This window comes from Branchiostoma belcheri, unplaced genomic scaffold, assembly GCF_001625305.1.
Source record: "Branchiostoma belcheri isolate BF01 breed outbred unplaced genomic scaffold, Haploidv18h27 scaffold64, whole genome shotgun sequence".
Classification (NCBI taxonomy): domain Eukaryota; kingdom Metazoa; phylum Chordata; class Leptocardii; order Amphioxiformes; family Branchiostomatidae; genus Branchiostoma; species Branchiostoma belcheri.
The window spans coordinates 1,582,554-1,603,369 of record NW_017804287.1 but is presented as its reverse complement, the minus strand read 5'-3'; the positions used below and the strand labels follow the sequence as shown (position 1 = coordinate 1,603,369).

The 20,816-nt window shown below is 42.0% G+C and overlaps 1 protein-coding gene and 2 non-coding genes across 3 annotated transcripts in view; 1 reads left to right on the top strand and 2 right to left on the bottom strand.

The window, feature by feature from the left end:
* LOC109483410 (polycystin-1-like) overlaps window positions 1-7,492 on the bottom strand; it is a 30,856-nt gene extending 23,364 nt beyond the window's left edge. Inside the window, exons 1-6 of the mRNA XM_019786421.1 lie at window positions 7,177-7,492; window positions 6,527-6,754; window positions 2,146-6,139; window positions 1,510-1,752; window positions 892-1,079; window positions 245-418 (exon numbers count right to left, since the gene is read on the bottom strand). Of these exons, the coding sequence (XP_019641980.1) occupies window positions 245-418; window positions 892-1,079; window positions 1,510-1,752; window positions 2,146-6,139; window positions 6,527-6,754; window positions 7,177-7,492 (5,143 nt within the window). The remainder of the gene's footprint in view (window positions 1-244; window positions 419-891; window positions 1,080-1,509; window positions 1,753-2,145; window positions 6,140-6,526; window positions 6,755-7,176) is intronic.
* A 5,687-nt stretch (window positions 7,493-13,179) lies between these two features.
* Window positions 13,180-13,251, bottom strand: Trnae-cuc. Its single transcript has one exon. It is a non-coding gene; the product is annotated as a tRNA-Glu (tRNA).
* Window positions 13,252-15,132: 1,881 nt separating this feature from the next.
* Window positions 15,133-15,204, top strand: Trnae-cuc. The gene has a single exon. It is a non-coding gene; the product is annotated as a tRNA-Glu (tRNA).
* Window positions 15,205-20,816: the final 5,612 nt, after the last annotated feature.

Genomic DNA, 20,816 nt, shown 5'->3' with positions numbered 1-20,816 from the left:
ATAGGCGTTATATTTTCAGGTTCACTGTACCAGCGAAACGCCCATCTCTTTTCAACAAGCACAAAGAACAGTGGACCACAATTTAACGTCCCTTCCATATAGGGCTGCGACTCTTTGCAGTAGCGTGCACGTTGGGAGAGCGCCATTCGAACCCCCAACCTCTTAGTCCAGAGGTAGGGTCGCTAACCACTGGACTACGCACATTGGACTTACGCCTCCTTTTATTTATTGGAAACAGACTTACCTACTTTTGGACTGATGTGACATCTCCCGCCATACGGGATATAATTGACGACGTATTCACCCTCCGAGAACCCGGGCGTTTCCGGGTTGTTGGCGTACGCTTTGACTCTCACTCGGTAGGTGGCGCCCTGTTCTAGGGTGTCTGGTCGGATGGCCAGCGACGACGTACTAGCACCTAGACGTTTGAGATGCATGAAAATAAATCATTCAGTGACAGAAAATGCAGATACACTGACTGAAGGATACAAACCTTAACACTCTTAGATACAAACCTAAGTACTCTTAGAAAGCTCTGAACCTATCTAGAACGAAATATGCTATGATGGTGTTTGGGCACTAACAGTTGTAATGCTGCTTAGCTGGATCTGAAAGAGGTATACCTTGCATCAATATCATATCTACGCAACTGTAACAACATAAATGAATCCAATGTGGAAGACTTAAGGTTTAATCATCCAATATGGCGGACAACAACTACGTCATACATGTATATGAGTTTAAACACTCCTTTAGTAATATCTGTTTGAGACAGGTTGTAATAAATGATGTGTTTAACTGGCACCCTCCCCCCCTCCAGGCTTAGCCATATAACATGGCTGAAAACGTTACGTCATAGTCACGTGAGTGCAAACACCCTATTAGCAATACCTGTTTGGGACAGGTTGCCTAAGTTGGGGACTTCCTCTAATAGCGGTGCCTTCTCCGGAATGGTGTGGTTGACTCTGAAGAGTTTCCAGGTGTAGGTGAGCCGGTTCCCGCGGCGGCAGCTGGTGCACACCGCCTGCAGCTTCAGGACTCCTCTGGGGTTCACCTTCTTCCAGCAGTTGCTCACACACCTTAGCACGAAAACATTGGAGGTATAGGTATGAGAAATCGTTCTCCAACTACAAAATTGACTCACTGGAACTTTTTGATAAAATCTCTTGGTCTACATCGGCCGTCTATCCCATGTGCGGTAGACATGTGACTTTTCCGCTCATGTTTCGTCAGCGCTGGGTCAAACTTCGTCGGCAGTCGGTAACGCCCCCCGTCGCGGTTGAAAGAAGGTTGGTGTTCCCTGGTGTAAAAGCTGCCACCGCCCGCCCTAAATTACGCCAAGTGACCGCCAATACCGTATATACTTCAAATGCATCGTTTGGTTTTCAAAGGGCAGTGATAAGTTATTTGAATTTTATTAGTAATCAACTGTTAGCTACTCATAAGTGAACATGCAGGGAACATGATGATCACGATGATAATGTAAGTGAGGGTGAAGTTTGATCTCACCTGACTTCCATTTGTGGAACGACAGGTGGCAGGACTTCTAACGTCTGCTCAAACATCGCCGTCCGGTTGCCTTTCTTGGCGACTATCCTGGTCACGTATGTTTCCCCCGGGGAAAAGTCGGACGTGTTTAGTTTGTAGTAGTCCTCGCTGCAGTTGAACGGAGCGTAGCCGGTGTTGTAGCAGCCCCCTTCGGTGTAGCTGTCTGGGTCCTCCGGCAAGATCTCAAATGGCAGACGGCAATACCTAAGTTGAACGAAACACATCAAACGTTATGGACGGAATGGTCACCGCTTCATAAGCTACTACACACACACACGCGCACACACACACACACACACACACACACACACGCACGCACGCGCGCACGCACGCACGCACACACACACACACACGCACGTACGCACGCACGCACACACACACACACACAACACAACCACCCCCCCCCCCACCAAACACACACACACAAGCAATACATAGTTTGGAACATTTCACATATACAGTACAAAATGGTAATATACGGTTCGGAATAAAGTGCTGAAATTCCTTATCTGGAATTTTATGAGCCAAATTCATAAATAGGTTACTGCAAATCAAGACTATTGTAGAGCTGTAATTTTCTTTAGAGGTAACACAAACCAATAGTATTCCATGCCTTCCTTGTCCCATTTCTCTACGTCAGGGTCATAGGTCAGCGTGCTTGCGTCAAGGTGTAGTAGGGTGTCGTTGTCCACGGCTTTGCTGATGCCTCCTTTGATGCCTGCCTTCAGGTCAGATTGTATAATCTCGAAGTAACGGAAATCCTCATTGGCTATTCCTTCTGTCCCCACCACCTCTGGATCAATCTCCACCTCCAGCGTAAGTTTGTAAAATCCGTACTCGAATGTACGTGCTTTGAATAAGACGTCAGCTTTCCTCTTAAACTTCATGTTGTAGACCTCCCACTGTCCATTATCTTCGTTTAGTTTCAGAGCTTGCCAGTTGAACTGGGCAGCATTTCCTGCATCGCAGTTCAGACTGACGATCGCCATGAGGGGTACCTTTGAGGACCGTGTGTGGACTCTCCTTGTTTCGAATGTTTTTCCCTCTCCTTGCATTTCTACAATAGGGTAGTCACACTCAACGTTGAGTATGTGGATGCGGTCTTCCAAAACGATTGACGACACCGCGTTCGAACCGTTGATTTTAATTTTGAAGAGTCCGAGCTCCAGGTAGGTGTGTGTGTGGTTGATGAACTTGTCCTTTGAAGGGTTGATCTCGTGGAAGGGGTAGCCGCGGTACGCTGGGATATCGGCGCATCCCGCTTGGGGGTCTCCGTACACGTCTACTGTTCCATCGCCGTTGTCCCAGACGTAACACGCATGCGTCCCGAGATGCTCAGTCCTCAGCATGAACGTGATGGTGTCGTTGAGCTTCCCGGGACGGACCCGCGATCCCAGAGTTCCAAGCGAGGTGAACCTCATCGGCTCCTGCACGATGATCGCCTTATTTAGAAACTCCGTCACGTTTTCATTCGGGTTCTTCGCCCGAACTGTGACGTAATACACTCCGTCGGAAGCGTAACTGTGTTCCACCACTGGGCCGAAGGTCTCTACAGTCTCCGAACGGTCTCCGAAATTCCAAAGATACGAGACCACCTTCCCTGTTTCGACCGACGCCGTGAAGCGTATGGGATACTGGATCGGGAAGTAGTCCTGGTTCGGCCCGAAGCCTTCTTGAGTCTTTCTGCCACCGACCACGGAGACCAACGAGATAGCCAGACCTGATATAGCTTCCGACATCCAGGACACAACTGTGAAGTTTTGCGCGCTGATGAAATTTCGTACCTGAGCGTGGGTGACGATTTCGCCAAAGTTGCTCGGACCGTACTGGTATATTTCGTCGTACCGAAACGTGTAATCGATGGATACCGGGCCCGAAGTCTTGGTAGTACCGTCACCCCAGGTCCAGTCCACGAGAATATCAGTCGGCGGAAAGCTATCTCCTTCGTACATGACGGTGAAGGTAACGTTACCGGGTGGATAGTACACCGGTGCGTTACTGAAGACCCGTACGTCCCGTACAGGATGCTGAACTACTATTGGTTCTTCGTACATGAACTGCCGCCAGGAAATCAGATTGTACACTGTTACCGTAACGTTGAAAAGCCCCTTACGGGGGTATGTGTATGTGAATGCCGTCGTAGGGATTTTTGCCGCCGGTCCTTCTATGTAGAATGTTTCGACATGGCCGTCGCCCATGTCAAGCTCCATGGTGACTTCGGTGCCAGTGGAGAGATCAACCTCAACGTCCGATTCTTCCCCGAACTCTTGCTGAATGGGGGTGAGTATAGTAATGCCGATGTCCCCAACTGGCTCTTGCATGTGGACGCCCGCAGTGATGAGTTGGTCGCTTACGTCGTTCCAACACAATGCCGAAGCGTCGGTCTTCCCCAGGCCCTTGTAGATGTGCTGTATAGTCAGGTTACGTTTAGAGGTGACCACCGCTGGATACACGGTTTCGGCTTCCCCATCTCCGAAGTCGAAGTCACATGTCATGTTACTCGGGGAACCTATCCCTTCTGGTAAGGAAATAGCGAAGGTCACGGTTCCTGGGGGAAGAGGGTCCGGTTTTGAACTTGTGAGTGTCATCTCTCTGGCAGCGTTCATTACGTGGACTTTTTGGTCAAGTTCAGCTTCTAGTGAGTTTAGATGGTTTTGAGCGGTGACTTTGACCTTGTATTTTCCCTCATGTTGATAGACGTGGTAGAATTGGTAGATGTCGCCACCGCTTACCGGATCGTAGCTGTTGTCGTCTGTTGTACCGTCACCGTAGTCTACTAAGAACACTACCCCCGCTCCGTAACGCACTGTAGCCTCTAGTGTGAAGTTCTCACTAACACTGGTGTAGAGGTACTTCGGCGTCAGGATCTCCAGGTCAAAGAGGTAGTCGCCGATCATGATGATGGTTGTCATCTCCGTCTCACTCACGTGATTCTTGACCCTAACGGTGACGTCGTAGAAACCGTAGACGCCGAAGACGTAGTCTTTACGGTAAGGATCGTCGACGGACAGCTCGAAGGATTCTTCGGAGCTGTCTTGGTTGTCGAAGTCGAAGATGAAGACGGGGTCGGTAGGTTTGGTGAAGCCTGGTTCTTGAGAAACGATGAACGAAACTGTATCGTTCGGATTTGAAACGTTGTTAGCTACCAGAAACAATCCTTCTACGATATCTTCGATCTTGATGGTCAAGGTATCTTTCTCCGAGCTCACGAAGTTGGCCACCTCGACTTTTACGTCGTACACAACTGGTGAGGAAAAGTTGAAGGTCATCACTTCCGCGTGACCTCCGCTAGGGGTCGGACCACGAACTTTTCTTGCAAACGTTTTTGTATCGTAGAAATCCCAAAGGTAGAACAGATTAGAGCCTGTAGCTACAGCAGTGGTGAACGTCACGGTTTCTAAGGGCGTGGCGTAGTACTTGTCGGCGGTGGCTTGGAAACCTGTGATCCTGTCTTCAACGTTGATGAAGACTACGTGAACAAGGCTGCTTACGGGATTGGTCACTTCAAGAACCGCCACGTGAGTACCGGGACAGGTGTAGTCTGACTGGGTTATCTCTGCGGAAGCTGATTGGCCACCTTCGTCAACTGTTATAGCCGTTATGCTGACGTTATCCAGTCTAACTGTGTTGACGCTCCTCCATTCTCCTTGCACTATACGCCACGTCAGACTCACAGTGTCTCCATACGGGACGACTAGGTTGTTCACGGCTTCTATTTGAAGAGACTGACCAACTAAAGCCGTAGTGTCCGCCACCATGGTGTTTCTCTTGGAACTACAGGTCAGCGTGACGGCATAAACACCGACTTGAGAGTACGTGTGCGTGAACTCTGTCTGGTAGTCGCTATCTTCTGAGATTTCTTCTGACGTTTGGTCGCCAAAGTCCCAAACGCAGCGCACGGAAGCGTCCGTGGCCATGTCTCGTTCAAAAGTGGTGGGGTTCCCAAGTTCGGTAAACTTTCCTTGAGTGTAGACGTCCAAGGAACGAATGGGGAGGACGAAATCTTCTACTTCTGTCGGCAAGAAGTGGTAGACATTCGGGTACGTTATATCGTTCCAAGCCATGATGGACACATTGTACGTCCCTGCTGTGGAGAAACTATGATAGACATGAGGCGATGTCGTTAGCTTGGGCTCGGTCCCGTCTCGGAAGTCTACATAGTAAGTGAGATCGGCCCCGGCTGCGTTAGAGATATTCAGCATGATCGTCTCGTCTGTTTCTATCTCGGTGGAGGAGAATTTGACTTCTCCGGACAGTCCGGACAGTTCCTCGGGGAGATCGTGAACTTTCAGTAGCGCCGTGGTGTAGAACAAGGCGGCGGCGGTCTGCGTTCCGCAAGCGCCATCTTCCGGTTTATCATCGCCAATGCAAGCGGTACCGCACGTGTTGACGTCGTAGGATGTGGTCTCGCCCTCCTGGTACATGTCGGAGGAACAGAAGCAAGCGTCCTTGAGGACGGCGAGGGGGTAGGAGTCGGCGGCACAGGCCTCACGGCAGCTGGCCGGGGACAGTTCGGCAGGAGGAACGGACGGAGAAACGGTGTAGACTGGGATCTGGGGATCTTCCTCAACACAGTCGATGTAGTACAGATCTGGGGTTTAAAGAATAACATATGATAAACGTTTATTGTGAGACAAATTTATCTTCGCAACATTGATAAAGCACTACAGATAATGTCTACTTCTGCAACGTAGTTGCATTGATGCCCAGTATCGCAAGATGGCACTGTGTGCCTAAAGTATGCATTTTGTAAATCTTACATATGACACTTCCCGTGACTCAAAATGGATTGTTTTTGGAGACGCCTTGGGACAAATCAAATTACATTTTTCACCATTCTACATACGTTCATTGATAAGCCCATTGAAGTCATAAATAGCAATGGCTTAGGGCTTTCTCCACAGACTAGTGTTGACAAAACAAATTCTTTTTGGTGACGCCTCAAGGGCGATCGCATTTTCGTCACTATTCTACGTACCTCCATTAATGAACTTCTTGACGTCATCAATGGTGAGTGCCTCCTCCACGAAGACGAGTGTTGACAGGTACCCCTGTCCGTAGTAGTCGTCCAGGTGGTTCGCCCTGCCCAGGAACAGGTTCGGGGCGGGGTCAAAGTCAGGGTCGGCGTCGTGCAGGGTGTCGGGGATGATGGGGAGGGACAGGTCGGCATGAGCAGCCAGCTCACCGTCCACATACAGTGCCACTCCTGTAATAGTGTGGAGTAAACACGTTCTTGATAAAATAGAAAATTAAAATTTAGACTTACAGCAAGCAAGTATTAGAGGGTCCCTCATGCAACAACCATACCCTTTTCCAACCTTCTGTATACCTCCATTGCCTATTTCTGACCTTTTAACCTCCTGCAATTCTGCCTGGCCTGTAAAGGTGCAAGGTAAAATTCTGCCTGTAAATCTTTCAGCACCTACGTGTAATCAACCTACTCTTAAGACGCAGACACGCAAACCCCCAGCTCAGCTTTATGACATTTATTGTTATTTCCTTACGTATATTTGACAGATGTAACCCCAAAAATATTTATTTTTAATAATTATCAGTAGGCTTAAAGAAGATTTTCTGTAGAAATTCTGGCTAATAAGGAAATAAACGATCTTTTTATATTTTGCTTACCTGTGCTGTTGCTCCAAGAAAAGAGTATGTTTGTCCACTGCATGGTCTGTAACTCGAAGTTGACATACCACCTCTGCTCCTTACTGATCACGCCCACCTCGTAGGCATCCCTGTCACCGATGTACCCGAAGTAGAATCCTCGGGAAGAGGGCGACTGTCCTCCCGAAGAGACCAGGTAGCCCGTCTCGGTGGGGTGGTTCTCGGCGAAGTACAGGACGGAGAGGGTGAAGCCCTTGCCACAGAGGCCGATGTCGCTGATACAGGATTTGGAGAAGTAACCGAGGTTTGCCCAGGTCGACTCACCATCAAATGACATCGCCTTCGGGAAGACAGAAAAGACGCAAAATCAATATGCCGCGTCATTTTGTCAAATATATTGCCTGCTACTGCGGATCTGACATATCCTACTTGCTTATTACGTTGTTTGAAGGAAAACTACTTAAGCCTAAACTACTAAAGCCTAAACTTCTTTTTTTTATCGACGGCTAACGCCAAATCGTTCTCGTATCAAAACGTTCTAGCATTAAATCAGTTCTTTCTGAAAATTCTGCATTTTCGGAGAAGTCAAACAAAAGTACGTATTTTGTTTGACAACAGAAAGAGAAAAACGATTCAATAGACCATATAAAAATATCAAAGTTTTCTTCATACTTTAAAGAACCTGGCCTTTTCACCAAGGTATTTTTTTCTGGAACCGTTGCCCTTAATTATTAAAATCTCTCCGGTGTTCTTACTTACCTTGATGCCGCCTATCTCCTCCTGTGCGGGTACGTTATAAGCCAGCGCGGCCACGGGCTCCGGCTCCAGCCCGAGCTGGGCCTTTTCCCCGCTGAACCCCGTCCCGTTACCGTCCAGCTCGTCCAGGGGCCAGCTGAAGAACGCTACTTCCAGCTCATCTAAGTTTGTGATTAAAAAATCATGGAATAAATTAATCGTTTACATTCGTTGCCTCCAAATATTTGATATGAAGGGGCATTATCATTAGGAGAGACATAATGTTTGTTGGGAATTGGCCAAATTTATTTTAAAAAAACTCGGTATAAATCGTTGAAATCGTTCCTAGAGTAACCTGTTTTCATTTTTTTTTTACTTTTAATTAGTTTTGTATGAAATTAAATTGGGATAGTTGATGATTCCCAATGCTGGGACATTTACATGTATGCCCCATTGACTAAAACCACAATGTACACGCATTTACGTAATGTAAGAGGTAAAAAATCCGCAAACAAGTTATCACATATATAGGCATGAGTATGAGAAAACGTTATTCGAAAGTAAGATATTTACTTGCTCATGTTCAATAAGAGAGTAAAAAATATAATTTCTTCAGGATATTATGCATGCATACATTTTGTATATGATAAGGACATACGAATGTTTAATGTTTGTTGGTAATGATAACATTTGGAGGTAAGCTGTCGATAGCATTCAAAGCCTTAAGGGATAAAATAGTATTAGTACAAAAATGTAGCTTAACACTTGTCTTATTGTTTAGCTAGTTGTTTCAGGAAGTTTTGAATCGTAATCATAGTAAACACTTATTGCGTAAAACAAACTTTTGAAGATAACTTTAACTGACATTGTCTGCACAGACAACCACAGCATCCTTTTAATCATGTGAATAAAAAACAAAACAAAATCAATATGTGGGCTTCTCAATGACGTCATCGACACGTTGTTACGCACGTTCTCGCGTGAGAACGAGACCTGGGGAAGTCTCGCGGGACTAGCCACCTGTCAACGAGATTACATCCGTCCATGCATTCTCGCACGACAATACGTGTATGACTGATTGTTTGCTAAAACGATATGTATGTGATGTATTGTACGACCATGTCCAACACGATCCCTCTAGAGATATTTGCTCACTTTGTTGTTGCGTGGAAATTTAGGAGAGTATTGTGGTTTTTAGACGTTCTATTGACTTATTAAAGAGCGAATAAGGCTGCACGAATTTTTGTATGCTGCTGAATTGACATTTACTACAGACATAGAACACAATACACCATGCAATGCCTTAATATCCTGCATCTTTTAATACATTTGTTTATTTAATTACTGTTACAAAGTCCAAAAACAGAAACTCATCGCAAATCATACCCAGAGTCAATGGCATAAGTACATGCAATAGGAAAAATTGACTTTTCACAAGAGACTATAGAAAATTTTTTGTTATTTTTATGATAGCTGTCCTTGTTGTTTCTCGCTTTGTGGATACATTGCATTTCTCAAAAAGTTAATATGATGTTATGTTTAGATCTTTAAAGGTTGCTCGCCCTACCATATTTTGATAGTAGGGCCATAGCCATAGTCATCGTTCAGTGTTGTAATCTGTATGTATTTGTTTAACATGATGACATTTAAATTGCTTTAGGTTTGGACACAAGAAAAACTAAAGAACACACATTTCGAAAGATGACACTTGACTATCCACTTGAGACGAATCAGAATCGTAGATGTTAGTCTTTTAAAATGCCTTTTAATGAGGTTGTAGCTTATAAAGATAATGATTTATGAAGATAAAATCAAAGTATCCTGTCACTTTCGTCGTACGATCGCAAAGGGAAGGCATTCTACGACAGTCGTGGCTGTGTTGTACAAAATCCTGCTGTCTTGTAACGGAAAGGGCCGATTAGACCCTTGCCGGTGGTTGGTTCTGTCGCAGCCTGCTTAAATATTCTGTGGAATCAAAATCTTACGGCAATCTTCGACGAATGTGACATCACTGTCAGACATGTTGAAGTCCATTTTTTCTAATTATTTGATCACAATACCCTAAGCTTATCTTATAAGATTGGGGGAGAGTGAAGAGTTGAGGTCGGGTAAGAATGGGGGAGGGGGAAAAGTTAAGGGGGAACTGTTGGATATGAAGAGTGAGAGAGGGGGGAGTTAAGGGAGGGGAAGAGTGAGGGAGGGGAAGAATGTGGAAGGGGAAGAGTTAAGGAAGGGGAATAAGGAATGGGAAGATTGAGGGAGGGTAAAATTGAGGGAGGGGAAGAATTGAGGTAGGATAAGAGTGGGGGAGAGGGTAGGATTGGGGGAGGGGAAGAGTCGAGGTACTAGTAGTGCAATTGAACGGGTGCAACAGAAACCAGCTGGAAGACTGACAACCGTTTATATCCTGGACGTTCTATTTTAAACGTGTTACATTCGGCACGCCTTTGAGCTGAGAGATGAAAGCCCCGCCGCAAACTACGATCAAATAGTGACGAGTACATGCTGATCGGATGCGTGTTTGAGGTGCAAAGATTATGTACATTACGGTAACAGCGGTTGGCACGGTAATATAAACATACGGTATAAGCTTTGAACATCGCCTATTTCTTTAGATATTTTTTCTGTGATTCCTTTAAAATTGTTAACGTTAGCAAATATAATACTGGCTTGATATATGCCAAAGCTTACCATTTAGACGCCCATATAATGGTATCACAGGAGCGTATATGGCTATCGGTATGGTAAAACATTCCTATAGATACGCGTTGAGACTTGTAGGAGGACAACATTGCGCCACATGAAGACATTGGCTGTCATTGAGTTTGAGGCTTAAGTTGTCACCGAGTTTGCCAAGGTACGAACAAACAAACATTATGTGGTTTAAAATGATGCATTTCTATGAGACGGTTTGATGATAGTGTTGTCAATTTTGTTGCCTTTTATTCTCTATAATGTAATTTTTTTCGTAATAAAACTTATATGAAATATGAACATATTTATGGTTTATCTGTGTGAAATCGGCATTTATTTTATTATCATAGTTTATATAATTGTGCTATATTGTGAATACGTATGGCAATATCTAAAGTAGAGTCGAGGAAATTGGAATAATTTGGTTTGCATTTATCGAAAGATCCATTATGAAATCTGATGGTTGTTAAGTCAGCGTTGCATCAGAATCACATATGCATTGTATGTGATTTCTTTTCCGAAACACAACTACATGTATCATCTTAAAATTGATTTACATATTAGTAACACGAGTCAGACTGACTTTGCCATGTTCAACTGTTTTCCAGTTCTTCATACATAAATGTTAACTTGTTCTGCCAGTTTATTATAGGAACGCTAACAAAGAGTGATAGATGTCAAAACACCCGAAGTAATCTGAGTATCTATGCAGTAGTAGAGTTTCAATTGCCTGATAAAAGTATAGTGAAGAAGGCTTAAATTTAAAACCTCCATCAACGAATTCGAAGCTGCATATATAGGTTTCGTCTTGGTACTGTATGTAGTAAAAAACATATAAGTTGCATGCAATTGCTACAGGCAAGCTCCTTACGTTTTGTGTTTCTTAGTTCTGTGGTTAGAAGCCTGGTTAGTTCCTGTTTGTCTATTTACGTCTTCTCTTTGAAGGTTTGTTAGGTACGAATTTAGCACAATGTATCCGGGAGAAACTGTGAAACAAACATTCTACCAAACAAGCGAACCGGTGGGACACGAACTGTTTTCTCCACGGTAGCTTCGCCCTGTTCACGATATTCACACCACCAGTGGTGTAGAAATGTCCCCATTAGCACGTTAACGTGATAAACACAGTACTCCGGTCTGATGTTACTCTGGTGTAGAACGTGCATTTTCATGTCTGAAGTTTTCGCACAATAAAGTCATGAATTTTGTTTGTTTGGCGTGACCAGTAATCCGGCTTTAGAGGCATCCAAAGCGATTTTCAGTTCAGTAAAACTTGATCTTTTAAGTCCATTTTCTGCTTATTTTCTTTTGTAGTGAGTTAAATCAACCCTAATTTCTATACAATACTGATATCTGTAAGACAAAATTTTGATGTCCCTGACGGCAAACAGTTGCTTGTTTCGTATCATAGGCTGGTTCTAGCTATTTATATAGGTGATATCATAAAGGGACTCCTTACGTAGTTTGGTTTTGGGACATTTCAAGCGCTTTGCATATGAATTGAAATTATGATGACGATACACTGAGAAATGGCTGTCAATGTCAATATCAAATATCCTCATCCAGAAAATTTTTGTTTTGTTTTGTTATGCCAACCTGATCGATGGCATTACATTGGATGTTTTTAATCATGACTAACCGGTTTTTGACAGTAACTTCAAGCTGTGTGATACCAGGCTATACCTAATGTTTTATAGTATTGTACTGTCGTACTTCTGGTTTTGTCATAAGTTTACATCCAGATGAACACCTGCAAGAGCGATGGGCTTTTTAATGTGGCCAAATTTTTAAATTGTGGCTCAACTCAAACGATTTCCTTCCAATTTTAGTGTCCTGTCCGGGAGGACATCTCTAACCGAATCTACTAGTTGGTACTAGTACTCATTTTCACCTGAGTGAAGTGAGGAAACAGGTTTGAAGTGCTTTTCCGAAGGATACAGCACACCACAGTGCTTGATCATCAAAACGCAATTGTAGATGGGTAAGCTATACCTTTATTTTAAAAAAAATAATTAATTATAATTTTGTCAGCATTTCGGAACATGTTTAGTTGTACAGACGAATGAAAAAATTGACCGTACAAATATAAATTAAATTTCTGTAATCAACATTTCTTTTCTTTTGTGCAATGAAACAATCTTTATTGCCACAAATGAAGTACAGAGATTTTTGTAAGGCCAAATAGAACTATACATTTTATTGTATTATTCACACATATTTAACGAGCATTGGGCAAAAGACACAATTGCTTAAAAAAGCCTTCTACTCTAGAACATAGATATAAAACAAAACATACAGAGAAACATGGATGCAGATGAATTAACCTGGTAGTGCGTAAACGTATATGAATAAACCAACACGTCATGTTTGGCATATCACTTATTCTATTAGACTTTCTTAAGGTCTAAGCATTTTTATATAGTAGTTCCAAATTTGCCAACCATAAGGAATATCTCCTCTAGGATTGAATTAAATTTATCTATATAACGGAATATATAAAAAAATCTGAGATGCTGAGAAATACAATGATTAGCCATGCATAAAGTTAAAGTAACATATGCAGATGGAGGCAGGCATAAAAATGAAAAGAACGGTTTCCCACACCGGGAATCGAACCCGGGCCTTGGCGGTGAGAGCGCCAAATCCTAACCACTAGACCATATGGGAGTCGTTAGGTTTTGAGGTTGTATAAAAGTCTTTACGCTCGCTCGTTTTGTGCGAAATGTCCAAATGAAACATAACTATTACAAAGCATTGCTACATACGTTTACATGTAACATTATATTCCTTTCGCAACTGAGGAAAAACTGAGTTTTGTGCTATCAAAACATTTCCTTTTATCTCATTATAATCTTTAGAATTGTAAATATTCATTTGCCAGTTTATACTCGGTGCAATGTATTACTGTTTTATTTTTTTATTCTTTATCGCAGTTTTGGAATTGGTAGAAATGATTTAAACTTAAGGGTATCGTTAATTTGTCTATTTCTTATTTGTGTTTAATCATAGAAAAAGTTGTCTTACAGAGGATGTACATAACCAGTCTGTATAACCGGTATAACCGGAATAACCACCCCTCGACGTAACACACCAGCTTACACTGATTTAAAATGATCGAATGAGCTCACAATGTGGTATCTTTTATGTGACCCAGCCGCGGTTTACGCTCGCAAATATACGAACAGATACTAATTCTTAAAAATCACTTCGACACCCCTGCAGGTTAATACTTGAAGTTTCAAGACTGTACATATCCCATTTGGTAAATCCTTCAGACAGGACAATCCAGAAAAAATAAAGGTTCATTACCTGTGTAAATCACTTCTTTCATCAATGGTTATAACTTGATTGTATATCCGTATGGATATCATTTTTTTTCTTAAATTTCATGAGTAAGAAAACTACCCAAATAGATGTTGGGTTGCTATATTAAATATGGAACAGTTAAACCTGTACATTTTATTATATTATGATATTAGTCATCGTGGCTGTTACAATTATACCGCACTCATATCATAGACAGTGATTGTACCATGTACGGCGTAGCAATAACTGCTTTATCACCATAAGAATAAATGAGATTGTAAAAGCATCAATGTATAATAAAAGTTTTTGGTTATTTTTTTTTCTTTTTGTAATGCAAGCAACTTTCTATCTTGTTTGCTATTCCGTAGTCTGTAAGAACAAGGAGCTTAAAATCGATTTTTCAACTCCTTGCTCAGATTTTGATGAAAAAAATAATACCTTACCGTAATTTGCGGCGAAGCTTTCCGGTAGAAACAGGAAAATTGCCGCATAGACCAAGACAGCGTTGAGCTGCCACCGGTCCATGGCTGCAGGGTACACTCCACAAGATATCCTGCAGTAAAAATTCCAACTGCTTCGCTTCTACTGCAGAGAAAAACGCCGCACTACCCGCAGCTGTTACCGTCTTTCTATGGAATGATTCAGCTGTGCAAAAAGATCACGAATCACACGTCAAGTATCATTTGCGATTATGAAGGATTGATAATAATTTTTGTACAGGTTTTCAAGAGGGTTATCAATTATTCAAAGTGTTGTGAAATTTCATTGTTTTCGGAGGGAGTGTCATTGCGTAAGTGGATGTGGAAGATGGACGGGTGTAGGGATGTGTTTTGTTGTTTGAAATCGCAAGGGAATTCGCAAAGAATCGTTTGAGTATGACAAAGAGCAGAAGTAAGCCATTGCATGTCTGCGAACTCGCTGTACATGTAGCTAGTTAACACCGGTTACGCAATAATTAATAATTCATTTGGTTATGTTGCTAAGGTTATGAATATCGATACTGAAGAAAAGGAGAAAGCATGGCTGATTTATAGCTATTCCTTCTTAACCTACTAGAATCAACGTTTCTATAAGTTGATTTCTATCCCCTTTTGTTATGACGGAATGAAATAAGTGAAGTTTGCGACTGCCTTAAAAATTGAGTAGGGTTCTCCTTATCTAATAGATTCTATATTTATCTACTAGCTAAACGAAAGACGACGACTGTAGAGTGGCTTTTATAGAACAGCGGAACCCAGCGAGTCCCATATGGTCTAGTGGTTAGGATTTGGCGCTCTCACCGCCAAGGCCCGGGTTCGATTCCCGGTGTGGGAAAACGTTGTTTTACTTTACCACCAGAGCATTAATTTTGAAAGTTAGAGGAAACTCATGATGGTAAAGATTATGCTGATGGTACAAGAAGCTGTTAACATGTTGTCAATACAAGTAATGCTTTTACAAAATAAATGCAGAAAAATGCACATGATTTCTGTAAATCGAGCGAGCATTCGTGTAATACACGTATATGTGGTTGCTGTCCTTTTTGAAAAATTGTACGTACATGATCTGGTTTTCCGAAAAATAACGTTTGTAAGCAAAGAGCAATCTGAAATGATATATTTTTCCTAAAGCAATGAATTTGAATAATAATTATTTGAATAATGACAACAGCATGCTAGAATTTATTACTTTTGTGAATGAAGTAGTTGATATTCAGAGCTAGAGATAGACATGGAAGATGACCGAATCAAATGTAACGAGCTCGATTCTTGATGATGACTTTTATACAATACTTGCCGTATCGAGTCCAATATGGTCTAGTGGTTAGGATTTGGCGCTCTCACCGCCAAGGCCCGGGTTCGATTCCCGGTGTAGGAAACCGTTCTTTTATTTATTGTTGGGTAGGATAAAGATCCCAAACACATATCTAAACATTGCCGCCGCTTTGTACCATATCAAAGAATGAACACAAGCATTTCTGTCGTCTACAACATCGCTGCTTTGGGGAATGGTTTTACATACGTGTGTGCATTTTTTGCATTTGTAATAGCGCATAGTAAAGGTGAATTGACTGAAATGTAAAGGAATTTAGGCAACATTATTGCGCATCAGATCAAAGTCGCATCAGTTTTCTAACAGAAATTTCTTTCTATTTTTAATTTGAACTCAGTTAGGTTCCCTGTTCACTAGACGGCCATCGCTGGTAAAGGTGGTTTTACATCGCTGGTAACCCTTGGTTTTACAATTTCACAATGCACGATGGGAAAAAAAATGTGATCTAGAGACAAGGCTAGGAGACTTACAAAACGTAAAATATCTGTTTTTATCTATGAAATTCGTTGAGCAATGTGTCAAATCCCTGGTGGTTCAGCAGCCGCAGGTCGCAGACCAGTATTCATGGTACTAGACAACTCACTTTGCATAAATTTAATTTGATTAGTTAAAGGACGCGTGCAAGATTCATTTATAAATGTTTTAAACCAACAGTTAGATACGGAAATAAAATGAAATTTTACAGAGAGCTTTGTGAAAATCTGGTAGCTTGTGCCGTTTAAATAACTATGAATTTGATTCCAATGTCAGCGTATACGAGATTATTCCAGTGCAGAACGTATTTTCTACTGGCGGTTTTTAACATTGCCTGGCGGCAACCACAACATAAATATTAGGACTTTCCATAAATAAAATCACACTATAGATAGAGGAAGACGTGCCATTGTCTACCATTGCATTAGAAATATTCCTTCCTTTTTTTTTTAAATTTGTAAGTGAGATCTCAAATTTGAGATGCCATACCGTTAATTATAATGTTAATCGGTACATGGTGGCAAGTTTCTCAATCTACGTGTGTCGTAACTATTTATGCTTACACTCATTTCGTGGTTTTTCTTTAGCTGTTTGATGTCCTACCTTATTGTCCTTAATACATGTTAAACTATTGAAAGTAAAGATGTGATGAAACTTTAGATCCATCATATTATACAGGAATAAAAGAACGCAAAAAAATCAGTTTGGGATAGCACTAATAAAATAAGTACATATTCATGTAGTTTTAGAACGTTTGGTATCCTTTGTAATCTTTAGTCCAATCGTCCGGGATAGCATTAAAAACTTTATCACGACAGGTTTATTTACATGTATATCTTTTTCTTAGATTTTTCCATTTATTTTTTATGGTTTAGACGCATTCGATTTTCATTCTGAATTAATTCATCAATGAATAATTTTTCTATAACGCCCTTGCTCTCAGCGAGTGCATTACCAGCACTGACAGGACTAACAATGTACATTTGAGTAAATGTGAATCTATAGCTCCTATAAAAGTGCGATAATTCTGACCTTTGAGCAAGACTTTAAAAGAATTTGAGCAATCTTTGCTAATGTTCATATGTTCTCAGCGTGGTAATTATAGAAACGTTGGCGTTGTTGCCGAGTGTTCTAAAAATATTAGAAAATGCCTATAGCTAATTGTAAAGGAATCTTAAAGTTTGTTTTGAGCTAGTGTATACACATTAGATTCCACAGTCCCAATATCTCAGACTGATTTTAATTATTTTTGAAAAAACAAAATTCTTCTATAATTCTCCTAATGCCCAGTCATGACCCGGCCGCTTGGAAGGATCATAGCGTGCTTGAGTCGCCTACCAACCCGCGCGGACAACAGTATGTCATTCAAAAGTCGCTATCAATGTTTGGTCCAATTTACAAATCGCCTCATCAACCGCGGCAGACTTCAAAGTTTTCGTGCGAAGCCGCCGTCAACAAGATTTCTGTTCATCCTGAATCTGTTTCCGGGCTTGTCACTCTTTTGAAAAGAAACAAACCCCGCAGGTGGTGGAACGTCGTCCAATCACGTCACGTCCGTCACATGCGACAGGTTAGCGAGAATTGTTGATGGTGGGTAACGCAGGGCAACGGACCACCCAAATAAAGCCCCTCCTCTCCAGCTCGAGTGTTCTTGACTCCACTAGCAAATCTCTAGATTCCTATTCAGATAAGCCTTGTCGCTCAGGAATCAGCGGACGGAACATGGGCAGCGGGTTTGCTCTCAAGAGTTAAGCTAAGAACAACAAGAGTCTTCTGGAATTTACTTAGCGTTCGAGAGTTTGTCTTCTACTGTTGGCAAATTGGTGAGGAGGTGGAAAACTTGTGTAGTCCTCGCGACCTAAGCATTTCCGAGGTTGGTTTTGGGAAGGTCAATTTTTAACAGACTTCATTAAAAAGCCGCCCGAGGGGTCCTCAGGTGCGCTACCATTGCAGATGTACCATGCAACGCGGGAACTCCCAGCCGGGATACATTGTTTTTCGGCCCGGGCACAGGGAGGGGATAGTTTACCTAGCCCGATAAATTACCGGTCTCCGCGATTGCACGACTGTGTGCGCATATAATTGGCGAGACGAGAAACAAAGAGTCCCAGTGCCTTTTGATAGCAATATGGACGCCTTTGGTTATTTTTTCAATTTTACCGTAGGCGGGAATATTGGGTTTTAATAGAGTCGGTCACTTCATTGAATGGAACAGGCTGTATTTCCTTGTGTGTCGAGGGATATGGGCTACCTCCGAAATACTCATTAGCAGCCTAGAAACACGTGGCGAACATCTTATCTTTTTGAAGTACCTACAGTTGATTGTATTAATGTTAATTAATGTAGAAATCGAATGACACCTGCAGCTTTCAACCAGTGAACTTTATACCCGCCGTCCGCTGCTTTTAAAAATGTCATTCGTTAAACCGTCGTTTCGTTCAAATTGTGCTAGCGTGAACCAACCACAGGCTGGCTTACATCGTTTGATGTTCCTTTCGGCGTTGTTTACAGTTTATCAGGAAGCGTTTACGTCCTTTCTTATAAACTAGGCTCTACAAAGAAGTGTGTTTGGACCACTTGGGCTTTTGAGTTCCAAACGCACACACAGCGGAGACTTAACATTAAGACGATAAGAGACATACGCTTGGCGCCATCGTGCACAGACACACACGGCAGATTAAGATAGACTGTAGAAGACAAAGATACACGCGTGCTGTATTGTTTCTGACGTCGTTTTTAAAATGATTGATGATGTATCTTCGCCGCGGCTTGCTAAGAACACCAGCGTGTCTAAAGGTGATCAGTCTTTAGGCATCTTTGTTTCGACAAAGTCTTCTATTTTGTTCATATAATGTCGGATTATCCCCAAAGGATGACTACTGACGTCTGATCATCACCATAGGAAACATGCTTCATCAAAGATTAACATAAGAATTCGTCCTCTCGATATAAGGGAGGGAAGAAGGCACCAAATGGTATCATGCATATACGACTTTTACGTCTCTTTTCAACTATCTTACATGGACTGTTGCTTTATTCCAACATTCTAAAATACTGCCTGATTGCAACAATTACGTTATGTCATATGTTTTGATGCATTTTAAGTTGGCAGTACTTTAAGATTAAGTTTGAGTTCATTAAACATTCGCATCATTATTTTTGAATCTATCATTTTCTATTCATTATTGCAGACCGCTGCAAGAATTAATCGGTTTAACCTTTTTTTATTAGAAAAACAAGACTTTTACAAGGGATTACCATAACATGTTATTACTTATCGATATGAGTTATGCATCCACTTTAATCCGGATATGATTAGTGGTGAGCAAACGGTAAATATTTGGTCTCATGTAGACATTGTGGATAAACATGTTACAGACACGTTCATACACAAAAACTTAGCTCCCTTTTTCACAGGCTTAAAGAATGGGTGAGTGAGTGAGTGGGTGAGTGAGTGAGTGAGAGAGTGAGTGAGTGAGTGAGTGAGCGAGCGAGTGAGTGAGTGAGTGAGTAAATGAGAGGGCGAGTGAGAATGTGAGTGAGAGAGAGTGAGTGAGTAAAAGAGTGAGTGAGTGAGTGAGTGAGTGAGTGAGTGAGTGAGTGAGTGGCATAAAGGGAATGAAAAATTAGTAAACCCCACTTTCCGCAAGTGTATGATATACAAAATCATCTGTTCGAGTTTCATTTAAATCTTCTTCATAACTTTCGACGATAGCTATTTTTCTTTTGCACAAAATAACGAATACAGTGACAAAGCAACTTTGTATAATTTATCATTCTCCGACAATTGAAATGGCTTTGATAACAATATTTCTAAGTTTCCCCGCAACAGAGAATGTCTACAATCGACAGCCTACAATTGAATGAAAAACTTTATCACAGCGACCACTTTAAGAATGCCTTTGATCCTTCTCTTAGTAGCTCTACTGATAATAGGATGATAAATGAGAACATCGGTGGGCATTCATAGACGGGGCAAAGGGCGAGATAGACTTATCGCTGGCCTATCTTGTTAAGGATCACCATCAGGACATTAATATGAGAGACCGTGCTTAGGGACGGTTGGCAAACAGAGTCCGTCCTTGGGCCCTGTGGCGGGGGTAGGCCGCTTCTTGTGCTACGGAGCCACGCTACGTACCTTACCGGAACATTAAGCTCGTTTTGATTGACTAGGGGAAACATGCTAGGTGTTGATTATGTGTGGGACTCGTGTGATACGATGAGACGGTGCATGCTTTACTACTCAGTCTGTCGTCAAATGTGTATAGCTCAGATCTAATGTCTATATGTAGGTTCATATTGGAAGGTATTTTTTATGATAAAGATTCATTGTAGCTGTCATGGATTGTAAGTCTAAAAGCAACACGAACGGGTTACAGGAATTTTGGTACTTTTTGTGTGACATCCTGATTTGACCCCTCTGGTCGTTTTGATAAGAACAAGACTGAACATAGCTTTAAGATGATCTGTTACTTAGACGTGTAAGGAACTCCGAGAAAATTCTTTGAAACTTGACATGAGCACTGCAACCACTTTTATACTGCAACAGCTTTACTTTTTCATAATGCAGGTTGCTGCTATGTCCATGAAAATATATCAAAAGTTGTTAATTAATTATTTCATCAGGACTACTGCTTGAG